Here is a 22,667-nt window from a genome sequence, read left to right on the forward strand (position 1 = left end):
GAGGGCATAGCTGGGGGCAGAGGGACATCTATAGCAAGCGGCAACAGTGAGAGACTTGTTTCTGGAAAGGTGAATTTTTAGAAGTAGAAGCTCAAATTGTTTGGGTACAGACTTAGAAAGTAATACAGAACTCTGCAGGCTATCTTTGCAGTAGATTGCAACACCGCCCCCTTTGGCAGTTCTATCTTGGCGGAAAACGTTATAGTTAGCAATGGAGATTTCAGGGTTTTTGGTGGTTTTCCTAAGCCAGGATTCAGACACGACTAAGACATCTGGGTTGGCAGAGTGTGCTAAAGCAGTGAGTAAAACAAACTTAGGGAGTAGGCTTCTAATGTTAACATTCATGAAACCAAGGCTTTTACGTTTACAGAAGTCAACAAATGAGAGCACCTGGGGGGTGGGAGTGGAGCTAGGCACTGCAGGACCTGAATTAACCTCCACATCACCAGAGGAACAGAGGAGAAGTAGGATAAGGGTACGGCTAAAGACTATACGAACTGGCCCTCTAGCACGTTCAGAACAGAGAGTAAAGGGAGCAGGTATCTAGGCACGATAGCATAGATTCAAGGCATAGTGTACAGACAAAGGTAAAGTATAATGTGAGTACATTGGAGCTAAACCTAGGCATTGAGTAATGAAGAGAGAGATATAGTCTCTAGAGATGTTTAAACCAGGTGATGTCATCGCATATGTAGGAGGTGGAACAACATGGTTGGTTAAGGCATATTGAGCAGGGCTAGAGGCTCTACAGTGAAATAAGACAGTAATCACTAACCAGGACAGTAATGGACAAGGCTTATTGTTTATTAGAGAGAGGCATGCATAGCCAAGTGAACATATGGGTCCAGTTTAGTGGTTGGGCTGGCAGGGGACACGGCGATTCAGACAGTTAGCAGGCTAACAATCTAACAGTTAGTAGGCCGGAGCTAAACAAGCTAGCAGCTAGTAGACCAGGCCAAGCTAGCAGTTAGCAGGCCGGGTTAGCAAGCAAGCAGTTAGCATGGGCTAGCAGTTAGTAGACCAGGGCAAGCTAGCAGTTAGCAGACCGGGTTATCAAGCAAGCAGTTAGCAAGGGCTAGCAGTTAGCAGACCGGGCAGGCAAGCTAGCAGTTAGCAGACCGGGTTAGCAAGCAAGCAGTTAGCAAGGGCTAGCAGTTAGCAGACTGGGCAGGCAAGCTAGCAGTTAGCAGACCAGGGCCCGGCAGTTTAGCAGTTAGCAGACCGGGTTAGCAAGCAAGCAGATAGCAGGGGCTAGAAAGTTAGCCTTTGAGGGGGAGGGGGGGGGGGGGCGTCGCGATGTGGGTAAGTCTGTTTTTGCCTCTTTGTGCGGTGACGTCGATAGACCAGTCGTGGAATTAGTAGGGTTCCAAGTAGCTCTAGGTAGCTAGCAGGCCGATATTGTAGCCCAATGAACATGCTATTCTCCGTCTGAAATGTTATAGTTCATTTACATATTAGGTTACCTGAGGATTGATTAGATATGTTGTTTGACTTGTTTGGACAAAGTTTATTGGTAACTTTTGGGATTCCTTTGTATGCATTTTGAACGAGGGAAACCGGTGGATTACTGAATCAAGAGTGCCAACTAAACTGACTTTTTTTGGATATAAAAAAGGACTTTATCAAACAAAACAACCATTTGTGATGTAGCTGGTACCCTTGGGAATGCAAACAGAGGAAGATCTTCAAATGTAAGTGATTTATTGTATAGCTATTTCTGACTTTTGTGACGCCTCTGCTTGTTTGGAAAATGTTTGTAATGCTTTTGTATGCGAGGCGCTGTCCTCAGATAATCGCATGGTATGCTTTCGCCGTAAAGCCTTTTTGAAATCTGACAAAGTGGCTGGATTAACAACAAGTTAAGCTTTTAAACGATATAGGACACTTTGTATTTTCATTAATGTTTTATGTTACGAGTTTTGTATTTTGAATTTCGCGCAGAGCAATATCACCAGATGTTGGCGAGGTGGGACGCTAGCTTAATGTCGAGCCCTGCATGATTTCTTTCAAAACGGTTTTCATATGTTTTTATTATAATTATGTCAACATTATCATACTGTACATCGGTCCATGTACGTAGAATAGATCTTCAAGAGGGGGTCGTCACTCCATAAGAAGCAGGAGTAGGATCCCTATGACGTGGCTCTATCAGGGGTCGGGACGGGGGAGTGAAAGTGGAAAAAATTTGGTTGATGCAGTGAAGGAGAATTACATGAGCATGTCGAATTAAAGGAACGTGTGGTACAGCAAGCTCAGACAGAGAGGGAGGAGAGAGAGATACGGGGAGAGGGAGAGAGAAAGGGAGGGAGGGAGTAGAATGCGAGAGAGTGTAAGGGTAAGGCAAAGGGAGAGAGAGTTACTGGGAGGGGAGAGAGAGAATACCGGGAGAGGGAGAGGTAGATGGAGAAAGAGAAAGAGGGAGGGAGTAGAGAGGGAGAGAACTAAAGAAAAAGAACGAGAGAGAGAGTGAGAGATACAGGGAGGGAGGGAAGGAGAGAGGGAGGGAGGGATGGAGAGAGGGAGAGAGGGAGATACAGGAAAGGGGGAGAGAGGGATACAGGGAGGGAGAGAGACATAGAGGGAGTGAGATAGAGGGAGGGGAGAGGGAGTGAGATAGAGGGAGGGGAGAGGGGGATAGATAGAGGGGGAGAGAGAGGGGAGAGATAAAGGGGGAGAGAGAGGGGAGAGATAGAGGGAGTGGGAGAGAGAGGGATATAGTGAGTGAGAGAGAGAGGGAGAAAGAGGTGTCTGACATATACAGCGCAGATAGCGAGGGAGGAAGGACGAGAGAGCCTCAGTGAAAAAAAATGACAGCGCATGGGAAAGAAAAAGACGGAGAAGAGAAGAGAGAAGCATGGATAAACAAGTTACTAAAAATACTTCCTTCCTCCACCGTCCTCTCACAGAGCATAAAAGATGTACCCTAGTTTAATAAATCTGTCAGCTCCCTTTCGCCTATTTAACGTTATTCAAAATGTCCTTTGTCAATTCATCTCTCCTTCTTAATACAGAGGCATCTTTGGTCCACGTCTCATCGTCAGTCCTCTTCTCATCGTCAGTCTGCTATTGCCCTTATCGTCTTTCATTTTACAACATATGTCACTCACTACCCCCTCCTTCCTTCCTCATCCTTTTATACCTCTCTATGAAGTTCCCTCAAATCAGTGAGTCAATTCGTTCATAGCGTTATTGATCCCTGCCAGGTTGACATTGTGGATTCTTCATGGGTTGCATGTTCTGAGACAGCTAGGTCTCAGAGGATCTGTATCTGATTCAGGATCTGCTGGGAATCTACTTCCTTCCGGAATGTTTACCTTCTTCACAGCAGTAGAGTCAAATATTTTTAGTCATGTCATCTTATCTGTTCCAATAATCTTGCCATCTTAATGGCTAAGGGGGGTATAATGTTGCTGTTGGCATACACAACAATTCCACACATTTATTAGTTATGTGTTGTATTGTGTGTTCTCTTAATTTCATTACGGAACCATGTTAGTGTAGGAAACTGCTAATTTAGCTAGCCTTTTAGTGAGACAGGAAAGAGTGGAGGATTTCTCAGTTATACTGGTGCCTTTCAATGCATGATTCTATGGGGTTGTTTTCAAAAAACATAACAGAAACAAACATGTATTCCATATGAATTCAATATGTACAGTCCAATAACTAGGGGTGCTTGTCATAAGGTCATACTTCATTAGTCAGAAAGTGTTACTGAAAGCTCTATACCACATGGTTTGCTCTCACTGTGCTTCTGCTAGGAGTTACATTCGACATTCTCCTGTCTCCATAACATGCTCCATCTCCATACCCCCCAGGGGGCAGAACGAGGCAAGGCCAGCATATAGGCATCATCTCCTTAGCCTTGAAATACATGCACTTTGTGTATGCAGGAGAGATATGTCTGTGCGTCTTCCCAAATGGCAACCTATTCCCTTTATAGTGTGAGCCCTATTCCCATAGATCAAAACTAGTGCACTATATAGGGAATATGATGCCATTGGCGATGCAAGCATGCAATACCGTCTATAGTTTTTATTGCCCGTAATTTATAACTACAACTGAGTGAACAACAATTTGCTGTCATAACCAGCTGGGTGCATGCTGTTCAACTGGTTTAATATTACTGGTTAACATGTTACTGTCATAACCAGCTGGGTGCATGCTGTTCAACTGGTTTAATATTACTGGTTAACATGTTACTGTCATAACCAGCTGGGTGCATGCTGTTCAACTGGTTTAATATTACCGGTTAACATGTTACTGTCATAACCAGCTGGGTGCATGCTGTTCAACTGGTTTAATATTACTGGTTAACATGTTACTGTCATAACCAGCTGGGTGCATGCTGTTCAACTGGTTTAATATTATTGGTTAACATGTTGAAACTGTAGGAATGAAGGTCTTATATTGTTCTGTTTGTTAATGAATGCATGGATGAATAAAATAAGGTATAATTTAAGCAGTTATAATAAAGATAGCATGTACAGGGTCTTTCTAGGAAACGAAGATAAATGACTTAAGATACCGATAAGAAAGAAAAAACAGAAAGGTAGACCAATGAACCATTTAGTAATTAACAAAGCACAATGATTTTACCATAGAACCTCATACAGTAGACTGAAGTTCACTTAGGTAACATTTTATTTCATTTATTCATTTCATTTTTCAAAACTATTTTTTTCATAATAAATGTTACTGAGGTCAATAATAAAGACATTGTCACAATTTGAACATAAAATACTGTAGAAAAAAATAGCACATGTAGAAATTAAAAAGAAATTAACAATCAAAGAATTTATAATAGTCCTCATTATTTATAGGTCATAGTAGCACTCATTCCAAGTCCATCAGGTCACCAGGACAGCAGAACAGAGCTGACAGTAGAATGACAAAAACACAAACGGTTCAAATGATCGCTTCCTATTTCTTCTTCAGTTTGTTTGCATCAGCCCAAGCATACACTAAACAATCATGTTATAGGACCACTTATAGGAACACATACAGCAACATCATCAGTAGTATACGTCTTCATTTGTACATAGCTAGGTTTAGTTTGGGGGGCAGGTATAGGGAGGAAGGCCATCCGTTACTGTTACTGCCCCAGGAACTGGGAAGGAGCAGGAATGGGGAGAAAGTTTGTGATACCCTGGAGACATGACCTCATCCTGCATATCATCATGCCAGGTCTCTACTGTCCACTATCATTAACTTGTACAGTTTGAGGACGGTCAGGCTACTACTGGGCGGGGTCAATATATCTATTAGATCAGGTTGGCATTTGTATAAAAACTAAACAAATGTTTAACGGGGGAATAAAGAATTCAACTGAAATGAAAAGTAAATGCCGATCAACGTCATCATAAAATCTTCTATATCTAGCAACACTTAGTAACATTTAATTTGGTATTTTTGTCATTTTTTTATTTGTTTTTTATTCCAAAAATGGTTGGAGGAGTAGCAGATATAGCTTGCGTGGTCATCTATACAACAGGCTATAAAACACCACTTTGTCACTGTCCAGAAAGCACATATAGATGTGGTTGTACTGTATATAAACATGTACTGTAATAAGATACGTTTGCGTGCATGGAGTGTTCTAGTATCAGAATGATCACATTCAGAACATTCGAACTTCTCCTTCCGGGATTCTGTATAAACACTTTGCCTTAGTTTTCAACAACAGTGTGGAATCTAAGGCATCATGATTTCTTAACTGGCAAAGATTAATCTTAATCATAACTTGACATACGTCTCTCTAGATCAAGATAAATCAGAGGCCATTTTGTCTTTGCACTGTTGATAGATCAGGCAGCCAAATGTTCCTTTAGTCTGTGTTTTGGCCATCATTGCCACCATAAAAAGTGCAAATACTTTGGCTGATTAGTCAAACATACAGTAGGTAGCATATTTATCCTTTCCCTTTCTTCTTCACTGTTACCTTGCCTTCCCATTATGCCATCTCTTTTCTATTCACTCGTCATCTGTTGTTGCACATGTTTGGTGTTGGGTTTTCTTTATTTACCTCATTTGTGCGTTTTAAGTATTTTCTCGTAGAAAAGTTCCCAGTTAACACAAACACAGGATATGTAAATTAAACATTGGAGTTTATAGTTGTAATATATCTTCCTCAATTGTATACCTCTCCTCGTCCGTTTGCATCTCTCTTCTCCCGTTTGGACAACCAATATCCTGGTAATAAACTGAATAAAACTGAACAATTGGTTGGATTGTTTGTTGGTTTAAGATGTATAGGTACTCCTGTTGATTATTCTGCAGTTCCAAACCCTCTTCAGTATAGTCCAATAGAGTACCTCTATCTCCCTGGTGCTATTTCCTAAAGCCCAGTTTGTTGGTTTTAAGAATCCAAAGGAAGATGTTCTGTTGTATTTTTTAGTCCATTTGGCATTCGGGTATAACATCATCCCACCATGTCTTGGGTAAAATGAAAGACAAAATGTTATTTTGTAGTTTTTGTTGAATTTCGTTTGTTCATTATTATACACTTTTTAGTGGTCTTCTGATCTCCTGATTGGTCTTCTCGAGTCAAAAAGTTTGTCGGGCCAGTGGCGAAGACCAGAGACAGTAAGGATCACACGTAATACTCCTTGTCCTTATTCTTCTTGCTCTTAAAGGAGGTCTTGGCTGCGTTCGGCGGTTTGTCCTTCACCAGCGTCCCGTTGGACTGCGATGTGTTACTGATGTAGTTACGGCTCTCGTCCACATGGTAAGATCCCTCGTCCCGGTTGCGGTATTTGTACATGGCGTAGAGCAGGATGAGGATACAGAGAGCGGCTGCCGCTATGATGCCAACCACCATCCCTGTGGTACTGCTTGACTCACGGAACACCCCCTCCGATGGACCTGGGTAGCCCTTCACTGCCGGGCCTGTTGGGTTAGCTGTGGAGAGGGAGAGAAAGAGAGAAGGAGGAAGGGGTTATTATAAGTAACTCATATTCAACACAAGATAGCCTATGCCATTCCACACAGAACACATTTCATAGAATATAATATGCTACCAAAAAATACTAAAAGTAGTAAAACAATGGGAGTTTATTTTCAAATTCATTGAAATTCACACATTGACAACAGAATGGCAATGGATTTATATCAGGAGCATGAACATCAATATAGAGTATGATCAATATCTTTAGCCGCTATGAAGGTGTGCTAGCAGATTCCAGATCCCCTGACCTGAGTGTAACTTAACAGAGTCAATTAATTCAGTTTTTATGACTAACTCATAACCAGCACCAACTTACCAACAACACCTCAACCATTACATGGATGATCTCACCCACAATAACTCGTACTCACAGCTCAAAACTCACTGATTTCACACACATATTAAATGAAAAGGCAAATATGGAAGAGTAGTGAGGACATGTTGACAGTCCATGATGACTCAAAGTGACCAACAAATGATAAGACAGAGGAAAACAGCCTTTCCATTATGATGCAAATTAGGGTGCCTTCAGAAAGTATTCACACCTCTTGACTTTTTCCACATTGTGTTGTGTTCTAGACAGATTTTTGGACACTGGTCTACACACCATAATACCCCATAATGTCAAAGTGTAATTAAGTTTTTCGAAAATGTTACAAATTAATTAAAAATTAAAAGCTGAAATGTCTTTAGTCAATAACTATTCTTGCTATGGCAAGCTTAAATAAATTCAGGAGTAAAAATCTGCTTAACAAGTCACATAATAAGTTGAATAGACTCACTCTACATTATCCAGTGCCCGTGATCCAAATTACAAATCGGGAAGACCACACGCGCACTGAGACATGGGTCATAGAACACAAAAGCTCTATTAGAGCAAGGAGGAGAACTACCCTCTAGCAGCCCACTTTATTCAGCACCAACACGCAGTCAATGAACTAAAGATCTGGGCTATAGAGAAAATGCGGAAGAATGGGAGAGGAGGTGATTTTGACCTTTTCTTACTTCAAAAAGAGGGTAAATGGATCCATCTCCTAGACACTGTCGCCCCCAACGTATTAAACAAACAACTAGATCCGAACTTTTTTCTCTAGTATACACAATCCTTCTTAGACTGATCAGGCTTTTGTGTATTTCCTTGCTCTGCTGAGTTATTGATCATCGTCACAATGTGCCTTGCACGTTTTTTTACCCACCCGTGCATGTACTGTATTTTACACGCAGCTCTGATAGAGTAATCCTTTACTCACCTCCTTTTTATACACTCCTACGCGATATTTTTCATGTTGCGTCTATACACTGACGTGATAATATTGTAGATGTGTTTTGTGTATAGTTATTTACCTGTCATGTGACATTTACCTGTCCTCACCTTTACTTCTAGAGAAGCGTCAGCTTCCATCCACAAAGCTGCTCGAGGAAGACTAGTAATCAGAACTCATTGCAGTTGTGTGTCCTGACTGCTCCTACATGTACAGTTGAAGTCGAAAGTTTACCTACACCTTAGCCGATAGCTGATCATATTTCAACCACAGCAAATATTAATCCAAGCCAAACTGAAATTTTATCAGAAACATGCTGGGGGATTTTCACAGCTTTCTATTTCCTTACAACCGATCAAACTGATGTCATTTGGAGCATTTTGTAAGGACAATTCATTCTATAAATGTATGACATTATTCTGGTGAGCACTGCTTTATTTAGTCTTCTAAGGCAAAATATAATGACAGAAGAGAAGCTGCAAGTTGTCTTATACATAGCCTATGAAAATGTCGGAAAATCTAAGCAGAAACATATCTGTATTAGGCACAAAAAAAATCCTGCACCCCCTGTCAAAAAAATCTTTCCATCTGAGTGTAGCCTACAGCGCAATTTCTATATTTACGGTTAGGGTCATGTGCAACCCTCAGATTTGGACTTTCTCACATATAGTCGGGCGGTTCCAGATGGATTATTAGCTATTGCGGGTGGGTGCGGGTGAACAAACATCTAACCCGCGCACCACAAGTATTAATACTTTCTGAAGTTACTGTACAAATTAGCAACAGAATGATCCCCATCAATTTCAGTATATTCATTTTCAATGAATTAAAATGAATAGGCAATGGTCAATGCGGCCTCTGTAATGAACTCTAAATGTTTGACAACAGTGGGTTAATAACTGACCGACACTGCACTTACGGGAGGAATTTGCACCAGCTGAATGGGAAGCTGATTAGATATTAGACAGCCCACTTTGTGTTCTGAGTGCCATCCAAATTCTAATCCATCTTAATTCATCTCCCTCTGATAGGCCTCCACTGTTCTGTTTTGCTCCACTGTCCTCTCTCTCATTTCAAATCAAAGTTTATTTGTCACTTGCACCGAATACAATAGATTTAGACCTTACAGTAAAATGCTTAGTTACAGGCTCTAACCAATAGTGCAAAAAAGGTATTAGGTGAACAATAGGAAATAAAGCAGTAAAAATATAGTGAAAAATAACAGTAGCGAGGCTATATACAGTAGTGAGGCTATAACAGTGGTGAGGCTACATACAGGCACCGGTTAGTCGGGCTGATTGAGGTAGTATGTAGATATGGTTAAAGTGACTATGCATATATGATAAACAGAGAGTAGCAGTAGCGTAAAAAGTGGGGTTGGCGGGTGGTGGGACACAATGCAGATAGCCCAGTTTAGCCAATGTGCGGGGACACTCATTGGTCAGTCCAATTGATGTATGTACATGAATGTATAGTTAGTGACTATGCATATATGATAAACAGAGAGTAGCAGCAGCGTAAAAGAGGGGTTTGTGGGGGGGGCACACTATGCAAATAGTCCGGGTAGCCATTTGGTTACCTGTTCAGGAGTCTTATGGCTTGGGGGTAAAAACTGTTGAGAAGCCTTTTTGTCATAGACTTGGCACTCCGGTACCCCTTGCCATGCGGTAGTAGAGAGAACAGTCTATGACTGGGGTGGCTGGGGTCTTGGACAATTTTTAGGGCCTTCCTCTGACACCACCTGGTGTAGAGATCCTGGATGGCAGGCAGCTTAGCCCCAGTGATGTACTGGGCCGTACGCATTACCCTCTGTAGTGCCTTGTGGTCGGAGGCCGAGCAATTGCCGTACCAGGCAGTGGTGCTCTCTCTCTATCTCGAGATGCCCAGTCTAAGCTCCTCTCTGTCCTGGTACCCCAATGGTAGAACCAGCTTCCCCCTGAAGCTAGGACAGCAGACTTCTTGATGATTTTCCAAAAACATCTAAAACCCTACTTCTTCAAAGAGTATCTTAAATAATCCCACAGCCCCCTCCACCACCTCCTCAACCCCCCACAAAAATACATTCCTTTTGTGAACTAACACTCACAGTAGGTTTTTTTAATCCCTTACTAACTCTGACTGCTGATAGCCACTTTGAGGAAAAATGTACTTACTATGACTGATGTGGTGGTCTCACCTAGCTATCTTAAGTTGAATGCGCTAACTGTAAGTCACTCAGGAAAAGAGTGTCTGCTAAATGACAAAAATGTAAAGATAAAGTACTTTTCACACACTCATCTCTTTCTCGCTATTTCTTTTCCTAACATAATGGTTGATGTTCTGTCTTTATTTTCAAGTGCACAGTGTGATGGCAGATTACAGCTCGCCAACAAGACTGAGTCAGATCTAAGAGACAAAACACTGAGGACAACAAATGATTCAAAGCAGAGGTGGGTGACCTATAACCTCTGACCACAACATCGGCCATCATTTTCTGTTCATTTCCCGATGAAATCGCCGCTGTTCCCTCAAGTGTTTGTTAATGTACACATCCCTTTTCTTCCTCTACCTGGGGAGGCTACACTCAGGGGAGGCTACACTCAGGGGAGGCTACACTCAGGGGAGGCTACACTCAGGGGAGGCTACACTCAGGGCAGGCTACACTCAGGGGAGGCTACACTCAGGGGAGGCTACACTCAGGGGAGGCTACACTCAGGGGAGGCTACACTCAGGGCAGGCTACACTCAGGGGAGGCTACACTCAGGGAGGCTACACTCAGGGGAGGCTACACTCAGGGGAGGCTACACTCAGGGCAGGCTACACTCAGGGCAGGCTACACTCAGGGCAGGCTACACTCAGGGGAGGCTACACTCAGGGAGGCTACACTCAGGGCAGGCTACACTCAGGGGAGGCTACACTCAGGGAGGCTACACTCAGGGCAGGCTACACTCAGGGGAGGCTACACTCAGGGAGGCTACACTCAGGGCAGGCTACACTCAGGGCAGGCTACACTCAGGGCAGGCTACACTCAGGGCAGGCTACACTCAGGGCAGGCTACACTCAGGGGCACAGGAGGCTGCTGAGGGGAGAACGGCTCATAATAATTGCCAGAACGAAGCAAATAAAATGGCATTAAACACCTGGAAACCATGTGTTATTATTATTATACTTATTTTTAATACTTTTACCCCTTTTTCATGATATCCAATTGGTACTTACAGTCTTATCCCATACTGCAAATTCCCTATGGACTCGGGAGAGGCGACGGTCGATAGCCATGCATCCTCCAAAACATGACCGTGCCAAGCCACACTGCTCGCTTAACCCGGAAGCCAGCCGCACCAATCCACCATCCAGCTGGCGACTGCAGTCAGCTTGCGCTAGAACGCAATGGGATGAGGAAATCCCGGCCAGCCAAACCCTCCCCTAACGACGCTGGTCCAATTGTACGCCGCCTCATGTGTCTCCCAGTCACTGCCGGTTGTGACACAGGCTGGGATCGAACCCGGGTCTGTAGTGACGCCTCAAGCATTGCGATTTAGTGCCTTCGACTGCTGCGCCACTCGGGAGGCAAGTAAAGCATGTGTTTGATGTATTTGATACCGTTCCACTTATTCCGCTCCACTCATTAACACAAGCCCGTTCTCCCCAATTAAGGTACCACCAACCTCCTGTGCTGAGGAGAGCACTAAAGGCGGTGGCTAACAATGCTAACAGACAGACTGTGTCCCAAGTGGCACCATGTTACCTAGGTATATAGTGCACTGCATTTGACCAGGGCCCATAGGGACTATATAAATACATTAATACATAAATATATATAGGCACTATATAGGAAAAAGGGTCCCATTATGGTCAGTCACAGATGCAAGGAAAAGAGTAGAGAGTGCAGTAGTGTAGGTGTGCAGATAACAATGCTAGCAGACAGTAAAGGACAGGAGTAGAGAGTGCAGTAGTGTAGGTGTGCAGATAACAATGCTAGCAGACAGTAAAGGACAGGAGTAGAGAGTGCAGTAGTGTAGGTGTGCAGATAACAATGCTAGCAGACAGTAAAGGACAGGAGTAGAGAGTGCAGTAGTGTAGGTGTGCAGCTAACAATGCTAGCAGACAGGAAATGACAGGAGTAGAGAGTGCAGTAGTGTAGGTGTGCAGCTAACAATGCTAGCAGACAGTAAATGACAGGAGTAGAGAGTGCAGTAGTATAGGTGTGCAGCTAACAATGCTAGCAGACAGGAAAGGACAGGAGTAGAGAGTGCAGTAGTGTAGGCGTGCAGCTAACAATGCTAGCAGACAGGAAAGGAAATGAGTAGAGAGTGCAGTAGTGTAGGTGTGCAGCTAACAATGCTAGCAGACAGGAAAGGACATGAGTAGAGAGTGCAGTAGTGTAGGTGAGCAGCTAACAATGCTAGCAGACAGTAAAGGACAGGAGTAGAGAGTGCAGTAGTGTAGGTGTGCAGATAACAATGCTAGCAGACAGGAAAGGACAGGAGTAGAGAGTGCAGTAGTATAGGTGTGCAGCTAACAATGCTAGCAGACAGGAAATGACAGGAGTAGAGAGTGCAGTAGTGTAGGTGTGCAGCTAACAATGCTAGCAGACAGGAAAGGACAGGAGTAGAGAGTGCAGTAGTGTAGGTGTGCAGCTAAACAATGCTAGCAGACAGTAAAGGACAGGAGTAGACAAGAGTTAGCACAGCTAGCGATTGAGTGTGACGGAGCCTAGCGACAGATTAGATTTGCCCGTGACAAGCCCACTTATCCTTGAAGGCAGGTGTGAAGAAAAGGCTGGCCTCGTGGGCACAAGCCACCGGCTGACACGCTGACAACACTCTCCTCCTTTTCCTCCTCTAGCAAACATTATGAAAGGAGAGGGGAGCATTTCTAGAGGGTTACTTTGGTTCAGGGTCAAAGATTTGACAGTGAAGATAACGTGGCGGCTGGCGGAGGGAAGAAGTGGTGGTTAAGGAGAAAGGGAGATACAGAGAGGGAGAAGGGAGAGAGCAAGACAGAGAGAGAGGAGGAAGAGGAAAGAAAGAGAAAACGAATGAGAGAAAGAGAAAGAGCGAGAGAGTGAAGTTTGTCAAGCCACCTCTCTCTGACCTCACCCATCATCTTATCAACTGTCACCCGCGGAGACGGTGGCAGTGACAGCAGAAGGGGACAACACATGAGGCATGAGGGCTCTGTAAAACACTCTAGGAGTGGGTCATACGACTGGGTTATGTGACAACCCTGCTGCCCTCACCGGGCCCGATTCAGAGTGAAGATCAAGCTTGCACAACTAGGACCTTTGCATGAAATCATTCATTGATGTCAATGGCAGACTTTGAGAAAATTCTAATTAAGAGCACGGATCTCATGTCAGAATACCACCCAGCATGCTCAGTCTCCCACCCTCTTGATGGTTTTCTTCTGGCTATGATACATTTATAGAGATAATAGAAACAGATTATTTTTACTTTTTCCCGCTGTGTGTCTTGAATCAGTTGTCTTCTACTCTCTATACTAATCTCATGAAAGCTCTTCTCCTGTCTTTTCTTACCCCAAGCATCGTTTGTGCAGTACTGTACAAATAGCACATGATGCATGTTAATGGAGCCCAATTAGTAAGATATGGAGAAGATATAGAAGAAGGAAATCATGGGAACGTTGTTGACATGAACATCAAATGAACTGTACCCTGTAGCTACCTCTCTATGATATGACAATGATTTACATGTTCCTTATTCTTTTTTTTGTCAGATTTATACATGTTTGATGAAGGTTTTTAGTTCACCTTTATTTAACCAGGTAGGCCAGTTGAGAACAAGTTCTCATTTACAATTGCGACTGCAAGATAAAGCAAATCAGTGCGACAAAAAAACAACACAGAGTTACACATGGAGTAAACAAACGTACAGTCAATAACACAATAGAAAAATCTATGTACAGTGTGTGCAAATGTAGAAGAGTATGGAGGTAAGGCAATACGTAGGCCATAGAGCATAAATAATTACAATTTAGCCATTAACACTGGAGTGATAGATGTGCAGATGATGATGTGCAAGTAGAGATACTGGGGTGCAAAAGAGCAAGAGAGTAAGTAATAATATGGAGATGAGGTCGTTGGGTGTGCTGTTTACAGATTGGCTGTGTATAGGTACAGTGATTGGTAAGCTATAGATGGTATAGATTGAGCAGAGGGTGAAGAAAATGACTTAAACTAACACTATTTCTAGATGAAAGCAGTAGCCTCATTGTAGTTATTACATGAACAAAGAATGGATTAATCTTGAATCAGTGGATTGTTCTGGAGGGAGGGAGTACTGTGCAGTAAGTATCACTACTTAGCAGATTGTTCTGGAGGGAGGGAGTACTGTGCAGTAAGTATCACTACTTAGCAGATTGGTCTGAAGGGAGGGAGTACTGTGCAGTAAGTATCACTACTTAGCAGATTGGTCTGAAGGGAGGGGGTACTGTACAGTAAGTATCACTACTTAGCAGATTGGTCTGAAGGGAGGGAGTACTGTACAGTAAGTATCACTACTTAGCAGATTGGTCTGAAGGGAGGGAGTACTATACAGTAAGTATCACTACTTAGCAGATTGGTCTGAAGGGAGGGAGCACTGTACAGTAAGTATCACTACTTAGCAGATTGGTCTGAAGGGAGGGAGTACTGTACAGTACGTATCACTACTTAGCAGATTGGTCTGAAGGGAGGGAGTACTGTACAGTACGTATCACTACTTAGCAGATTGGTCTGAAGGGAGGGAGTACTGTACAGTACGTATCACTACTTAGCAGATTGGTCTGAAGGGAGGGAGTACTGTACAGTATGTATCACTACTTAGCAGATTGGTCTGAAGGGAGGGAGTACTGTACAGTACGTATCACTACTTAGCAGATTGGTCTGAAGGGAGGGAGTACTGTACAGTACGTATCACTACTTAGCAGATTGGTCTGAAGGGACGGAGTACTGTACAGTACGTATCACTACTTAGCAGATTGGTCTGAAGGGAGGGAGTACTGTACAGTATGTATCACTACTTAGCAGATTGGTCTGAAGGGAGGGAGTACTGTACAGTACGTATCACTACTTAGCAGATTGGTCTGAAGGGACGGAGTACTGTACAGTACGTATCACTACTTAGCAGATTGGTCTGAAGGGAGGGAGCACTGTACAGTAAGTATCACTACTTAGCATTGGATTAGCACTCTGGTCTCTATTGATGTATTTGTCCAGACAGATTGACCTTCATTAGTTAAGGATTACTAGACTTTAGTCCTTAATGAAGTTTATAAAACTATAGACACAACCCATGAAACAACCCATGAAACAACCCATAAATCATCAGTTTGTGTCACTACCAGCAGCCACTCTATATAACCTAATACCACCCACTGGGTGACACATAGCCAAGTGGTTAATTAAGAGCATCGGGCCAGTATCCGAAGTCACTAGTTCAAATACCTGCGCCGACTAGGTGAAAAATCGATCCCATGTGCCCTTTTGCAAGGCACTTAATCCTAATTGCTCCTTCAATTCGATCTTGTTAAGAGCGTTTGCTAAATGACTAGAATGTAAAATATAACCCTTAATGCACTTGAAAGCTTATTAGCCTGTAGTACAGCACCAACGGTGTCTATGAAACAGACAACCCATATAACAACCTACGAAACAGACGACCCATAGAACAACCTACGAAACAGACGACCCATAGAACAACCTACGAAAAACATGACCCATAGAACAACCTACGAAACACACGACCCATAGAACAACCTACGAAAAACATGACCCATAGAACAACCTACGAAACACACAACCCATAGAACAAACCATGAAACACACGACCCATAGAAAAGCCTATGAAGCGCATGACTCACCAGTTAGTGTCACTCATGCGGTACATGTACAGTAAGATTTAATATAATCTTAAATCAACCCTAAATGTACGTTAAGGACATAGTCATCGGTTTGCCCGACTCATGCAGTAGATGTACTTTAGGACCACCATTTCATGAGTTTTGTGTGGTGCTAACAGTAGGTCTATAGTTCTCTGCTTTCTTTCAAGAAGGCAGGGATTGCCAACCCCCCTTCAGGAGAGTTACTGGGTATGCAGGCTGCTGCTTCCTGCTGTAACACTGCTCTTTCCCTTCTGAAGAGTTACTGGGTATGCAGGCTGCTGCTTCCTGCTGTAACACTGCTCTTTCCCTTCTGAAGAGTTACTGGGTATGCAGGCTGCTGCTTCCTGCTGTAACACTGCTCTTTCCCTTCTGAAGAGTTACTGGGTATGCAGGCTGCTGCTTCCTGCTGTAACACTGCTCTTTCCCTTCTGAAGAGTTACTGGGTATGCAGGCTGCTGCTTCCTGCTGTAACACTGCTCTTTCCCTTCTGAAGAGTTACTGGGTATGCAGGCTGCTGCTTCCTGCTGTAACACTGCTCTTTCCCTTCTGAAGAGTTACTGGGTATGCAGGCTGCTGCTTCCTGCTGTAACACTGCTCTTTCCCTTCTGAAGAGTTACTGGGTATGCAGGCTGCTGCTTCCTGCTGTAACACTGCTCTTTCCCTTCTGAAGAGTTACTGGGTATGCAGGCTGCTGCTTCCTGCTGTAACACTGCTCTTTCCCTTCTGGAGAGTTACTCGGTATGCAGGCTGCTGCTTCCTGCTGTAACACTGCTCTGAAAAGCACTGTATAAATCCCATGTATTATTATTTTTATTATTAATATTATTAGGAGGTATTCAGTAGAATTAGATGTTTGAGATTAGGGTTAGGTTGGAGCAAAATCCAGCTAGAGGTTAGCTCTCCAGGAGGAGGGTTGGTGTATGTCTTGACCCTCCCTTCCCTTCCTTTAGCTGGGGTAGAGAAAGAAAAAGAGGGGTACTGTGGAGGTAGTCACATTCACTGACGATGGTCCAACAGATGAAGCGTTTGTCTTTTTGTTTGTCCTCAATAAATGAAATAGCATAAAGGAATTTAGTAGAATCAAAACAAAAAAAATCTGTTTTGATTGCGGGATCTCTAATAAGGAATCTCATGGGGAAGGAGTGCCATCGCATACATGTTCACCATTGTCACAGTCCCAGAGTGCTTCACTCTCCTCTCCGCATGTGCCTGCCTGTCCTTTTATTAATAGTCCATCGCCGTGGCAGAGCGAAGGCACCCATAAACCCAGGGAGAAATGACGCCTGAAACAAGTGTTTAAAATGATGGGCGTTCATATGAAATCTACTCGAGTTTACCCAAGGGTAAAATTAGATGGAGAAAAAAAACAACCTAAAAGTGTTGAGAGCCTAGCTTCATGATGGCACAGGAGGGAAGAGAGATAGAGAGGTAGAATGGGGAGCGAGAGAGACGGGAGCGAGCGCGTGAGAGCGAGAGAGGGGGAGCGCGAGAGAGAGAGCAAGCGCGAGAGAGAGAGAGAGCGAGAAAGGGGGAGCGCGAGAGAGAGAGCAAGCGCAAGAGCGAGAGAGGGGGAGCACGAGAGAGAGAGCAAGCGCGAGATAGAGAGAGCAAGCACGAGAGAGCGCGCGAGCTCTCGCCAGCGCAAGCCAGGGAGAGAGAGGGAGAGATTGTGATTGAGAGAAAGGTACTATGAACTGAAACTCAGGGAAACTTTTAAAGAACTGATGTAAAAGCTTCTAGAATAACCTTTCTCCCGCTCTTAATTTCACGTGACCCTTAATGTGTGTCCCAAATGGCCCACTATTCCCTTTAATAGTGCACTACTTTTGACCTTAGCCCAAGTCAATTCCCCTCAGTAAGGCTGTCAGGGTTTCAGCGGGAGAGATAAGATATACCAATATACCTGAAAAACAAGAGATGACCAGATATCATTTGACTCTTATTCACCATGATATATAGTGTTCAAAACATTAGGAACACCTTCCGAATATTGAGTTGCCCCCCCTCCCCCATGTCTTCTCCCTTTCATCAACACAGATTGAAGTGGATTTAACATCTATAATGGATCACAGCTTTTACCCGGTCAGTCCAGTCTATATCATGGAAAGAGCAGGTGTTCCTAATGTTTTGTAAACTCAGTGTAAATATGATTAAGCACAACGTAACTGCACGGCACTGCTTGGAATAAGAGGAGAGGTTATTGTAAGATATTTCTCTCGCTCTCTCATATGCGCTGGTGCACTGAGACTGCATTGAAATGCAATCCCTGTGCTTCACCCCCCCCCCCCCCCCCCCCCCCCCCCCCCATCCTCTGCTTCTCCCAAGGAGGAGCCAAATGGAATCAGAGATTCCACCCACTCTTGTCAGTTGAGATTTAAATAAATGGTCCTCTTTAAAGATAATTTATCCTAATGTGTCCCTGGCGAGGGGTTCATTTGTTTGGCAATTTGCAACTGGGGTAACAGCAAAGGGTCTGTGGGGGAAGGAGGGTGAGAGAGGGGGGGCATAGGTAGAGTAGGGAACAGAGTGAGGGACGGGGAACGAGGTGGGAGAAGGTGGCATAGGGAGAGTAGGGAACAGAGTGAGGGACGGGGAATGAGGTGGGAGAAGGTGGCATAGGGAGAGTAGGGAACAGGGTGAGGGATTGGGAACGAGATGGGAGAAGGGTCAGGTAAGTGAGGATAAGAAATGGTGAGTAGGGAACGGGGGAGGAGGGAGATAAGGAAGGTAAGTGCTGAAGGGGGAACATAGGGATGATCTCAATTGCATACACCTCGCGTCCTCTCTACTCGTCTCCTACTCAAAACCCATTAGATGAAAAAGTCAGAAGTCCCTTCCCTCTGACCTTCTCCACCAATATGTTTTGTAAAGGAGGCGAGGAGAGAGCAGAAGCAATTGAGATTCTCCCATGGAGAGCAAGGATGGGTGAAGTGGAGGGGGGGAGGGGGGTGGGTTACTTCAGGTGAGTGTGAGATCTGTTCTTGTTCTCCTTGTTGTGAAGTAATGGAGCGAACAGGACTACTTAGACTGCAGTGAACGGACACAGACCTAGCGGACACAGGCCTTTAGTAGGATTGATTGTGGTAAAGAGGTGTGGAGAGATATGCCCTAGTTATACACTGTCACCTACCATGTTGTTTATTATCTAAATACAATAGCTAGATAAAGGTTAAATAAAAAGAAATACATCTGTGCCTGCATGGGATTACTCTAGGTCTATGTGCTGGTTTTACTGTACATACTACTACTGGTAATACTACTATATAGTCCAGGAGCGTGTTGTAATAATAGTACTAGTGTTAATACTACGCAGTACTACGCAGTACTAAAGTGGAGGACGTTCACTACACTTCAGTACCCTACCCAAATCAAATCAAATCAAATTTGTTTGTCACATACACATGGTTAGCAGATGTTAATGCGAGTGTAGCGAAATGCTTGTGCTTCTAGTTCCGACAATGCAGTAATAACCAACAAGTAATCTAACTAACAATTCCAAAACTACTGTCTTGTACACAGTGTAAGGGGATAAAGAATATGTACATAAGGATATATGAATGAGTGATTGTACAGAGCAGCATAGGCAAGATACAGTAGATGGTATTGAGTACAGTATATACATATGAGATGAGTATGTAAACAAAGTGGCATAGTTAAAGTGGCTAGTGATACATGTATTACATAAGGATACAGTCGATGGTATAGAGTACAGTATATACGTATGCATATGAGATGAATAATGTAGGGTAAGTAACATTATATAAGCATTGTTTAAAGTGGCTAGTGATATATTTACATAATTTCCCATCAATTCCCATTATTAAAGTGGCTGGAGTTGAGAGTCAGCCACTCAATGTTAGTGGTGGCTGTTTAAAAGTCTGATGGCCTTGAGATAGAAGCTGTTTTTCAGTCTCTCGGTCCCAGCTCTGATGCACCTGTACTGACCTCGCCTTCTGGATGATAGCGGGGTGAACAGGCAGTGGCTCGGGTGGTTGATGTCCTTGATGATCTTTATGGCCTTCCTGTGACATCGGGTGGTGTAGGTGTCCTGGAGGGCAGGTAGTTTGCCCCCGGTGATGCGTTGTGCAGACCTCACTACCCTCTGGAGAGCCTTACGGTTGAGGGCGGAGCAGTTGCCGTACCAGGCGGTGATACAGCCCGCCAGGATGCTCTCGATTGTGCATCTGTAGAAGTTTGTGAGTGCTTTTGGTGACAAGCCGAATTTCTTCAGCCTCCTGAGGTTGAAGAGGCGCTGCTGCGCCTTCTTCACAATGCTGTCTGTGTGAGTGGACCAATTCAGTTTGTCTGTGATGTGTATGCCGAGGAACTTAAAACTTGCTACCCTCTCCACTACTGTTCCATCGATGTGGATAGGGGGGTGTTCCCTCTGCTGTTTCCTGAAGTCCACAATCATCTCCTTAGTTTTGTTGACGTTGAGTGTGAGGTTATTTTCCTGACACCACACTCCGAGGGCCCTCACCTCCTCCCTGTAGGCCGTCTCGTCGTTGTTGGTAATCAAGCCTACCACTGTTGTGTCGTCCGCAAACTTGATGATTGAGTTGGAGGCGTGCGTGGCCACGCAGTTGTGGGTGAACAGGGAGTACAGGAGAGGGCTCAGAACGCACCCTTGTGGGGCCCCAGTGTTGAAGATCAGCGGGGAGGAGATGTTGTTGCCTACCCTCACCACCTGGGGGCGGCCCATCAGGAAGTCCAGTACCCAGTTGCACAGGGCAGGGTCGAGACCCAGCGTCTCGAGCTTGATGACGAGCTTGGAGGGTACTATGGTGTTGAATGCCGAGCTGTAGTCAATGAACAGCATTCTCACATAGGTATTCCTCTTGTCCAGATGGGTTAGGGCAGTGTGCAGTGTGGTTGAGATTGCATCGTCTGTGGACCTATTTGGGCGGTAAGCAAATTGGAGTGGGTCTAGGGTGTCAGGTAGGGTGGAGGTGATATGGTCCTTGACTAGTCTCTCAAAGCACTTCATGATGACGGAAGTGAGTGCTACGGGGCGGTAGTCGTTTAGCTCAGTTACCTTAGCTTTCTTGGGAACAGGAACAATGGTGGCCCTCTTGAAGCATGTGGGAACAGCAGACTGGTATAGGGATTGATTGAATATGTCCGTAAACACACCGGCCAGCTGGTCTGCGCATGCTCTGAGGGCGCGGCTGGGGATGCCGTCTGGGCCTGCAGCCTTGCGAGGGTTAACACGTTTAAATGTCTTACTCACCTCGGCTGCAGTGAAGGAGAGACCGCATGTTTTCGTTGCAGGCCGTGTCAGTGGCACTGTATTGTCCTCAAAGCGGGCAAAAAAGTTATTTAGTCTGCCTGGGAGCAGGACATCCTGGTCCGTTACTGGGCTGGATTTCTTCCTGTAGTCCGTGATTGACTGTAGACCCTGCCACATGCCTCTTGTGTCTGAGCCGTTGAATTGAGATTCTACTTTATCTCTGTACTGACGCTTAGCTTGTTTGATAGCCTTGCGGAGGGAATAGCTGCACTGTTTGTATTCGGTCATGTTACCAGACACCTTGCCCTGATTAAGCTGTTAGATCTCTAGGGGCGCTATTTCATTTTTGGATAAAAAACGTTCCCGTTTTAAGCGCGATATTTTGTCACGAAAAGATGCTCGACTATGCATATTCTTGACAGTTTTGGAAAGAAAACACTCTGAAGTTTCAGAATCTGCAAAGATTTTGTCTGTAAGTGCCCCAGAACTCATTCTACAGGCGAAACCAAGATGATGCACCAACCAGGAAATTAGCAGAATTTCTGAAGCTCTGTTTTCCATTGTCTCCTTATATGGCTGTGATTGCGCAAGGAATGAGCCTACACTTTCTGTCGTTCGCCCAAGGTCTTAGCAGCATTGTGACGTATTTGTAGGCATATCATTGGAAGATTGACCATAAGAGACTACATTTTCCAAGTGTCCGTCTGGTGTCCTGCGTGGAATTCGGTGCGCAATTGCCAGCTGCTTGAACTTTTCCATTTGATATAGGGGAGAAACCATGTGTCCAAGAACGATGTATCAATGAAGAGATATGTGAAAAACACCTTGATGATTGATTCTAAACAACGTTTGCCATGTTTTCAGTCGATATTATGGAGTTCATTTGGAAAAAAGTTCGCGTTTTGAGGACTGAATTTTCTGTTTTTTTTGGTAGCCAAATGTAATGTATAAAACGGAGCTATTTCTAATACACAAAGAATCTTTTTGGAAAAACTGAGCATCTGCTATCTAACTGAGAGTCTCCTCATTGAAAACATCTGAAGTTCTTCAAAGGTAAATTATTTTATTTGAAGGCTTTTATGTTTTTGTTGAAATGTTGCGTGCTGGATGCTAACGCTAATGCTAACGTTAATGCAAATGCTAAATGCTAACGCTAGCTAGCTACTTTTACACAAATGATTGTTTTCCTATGGTTGAGAAGCATATTTTGAAAATCTGAGATGACAGTGTTGTTTACAAAAGGCTAAGCTTGAGAGATGGCATATTTATTTCATTTCATTTGCGATTTTCATGAATAGTTAATGTTGTGTTATGCTAATGAGCTTGCTGATAGATTTACACAATCCTGAATACAGGGTTTTTTTCATAG

General features: G+C 43.9%; 1 protein-coding gene across 10 annotated transcripts in view; it reads right to left on the bottom strand.

Moving 5' to 3' along the window:
- Window positions 1–4,628: 4,628 nt before the first annotated feature.
- The window catches only part of LOC110503044 (neurexin-1a), a 747,078-nt gene continuing 729,039 nt past the window's right edge, over window positions 4,629–22,667 (bottom strand). For all 10 annotated transcript variants that reach the window (XM_036960883.2, XM_036960887.2, XM_036960882.2 and 7 more), the window contains one exon: window positions 4,629–6,897. In XM_036960883.2, the coding sequence (XP_036816778.2) occupies window positions 6,590–6,897 (308 nt within the window). In that variant the 3' untranslated portion in view covers window positions 4,629–6,589. The remainder of the gene's footprint in view (window positions 6,898–22,667) is intronic.

This window comes from Oncorhynchus mykiss, chromosome 23 (genome assembly GCF_057628025.1).
Source record: "Oncorhynchus mykiss isolate SJ-2025 chromosome 23, ASM5762802v1, whole genome shotgun sequence".
Classification (NCBI taxonomy): Eukaryota; Metazoa; Chordata; class Actinopteri; order Salmoniformes; family Salmonidae; genus Oncorhynchus; species Oncorhynchus mykiss.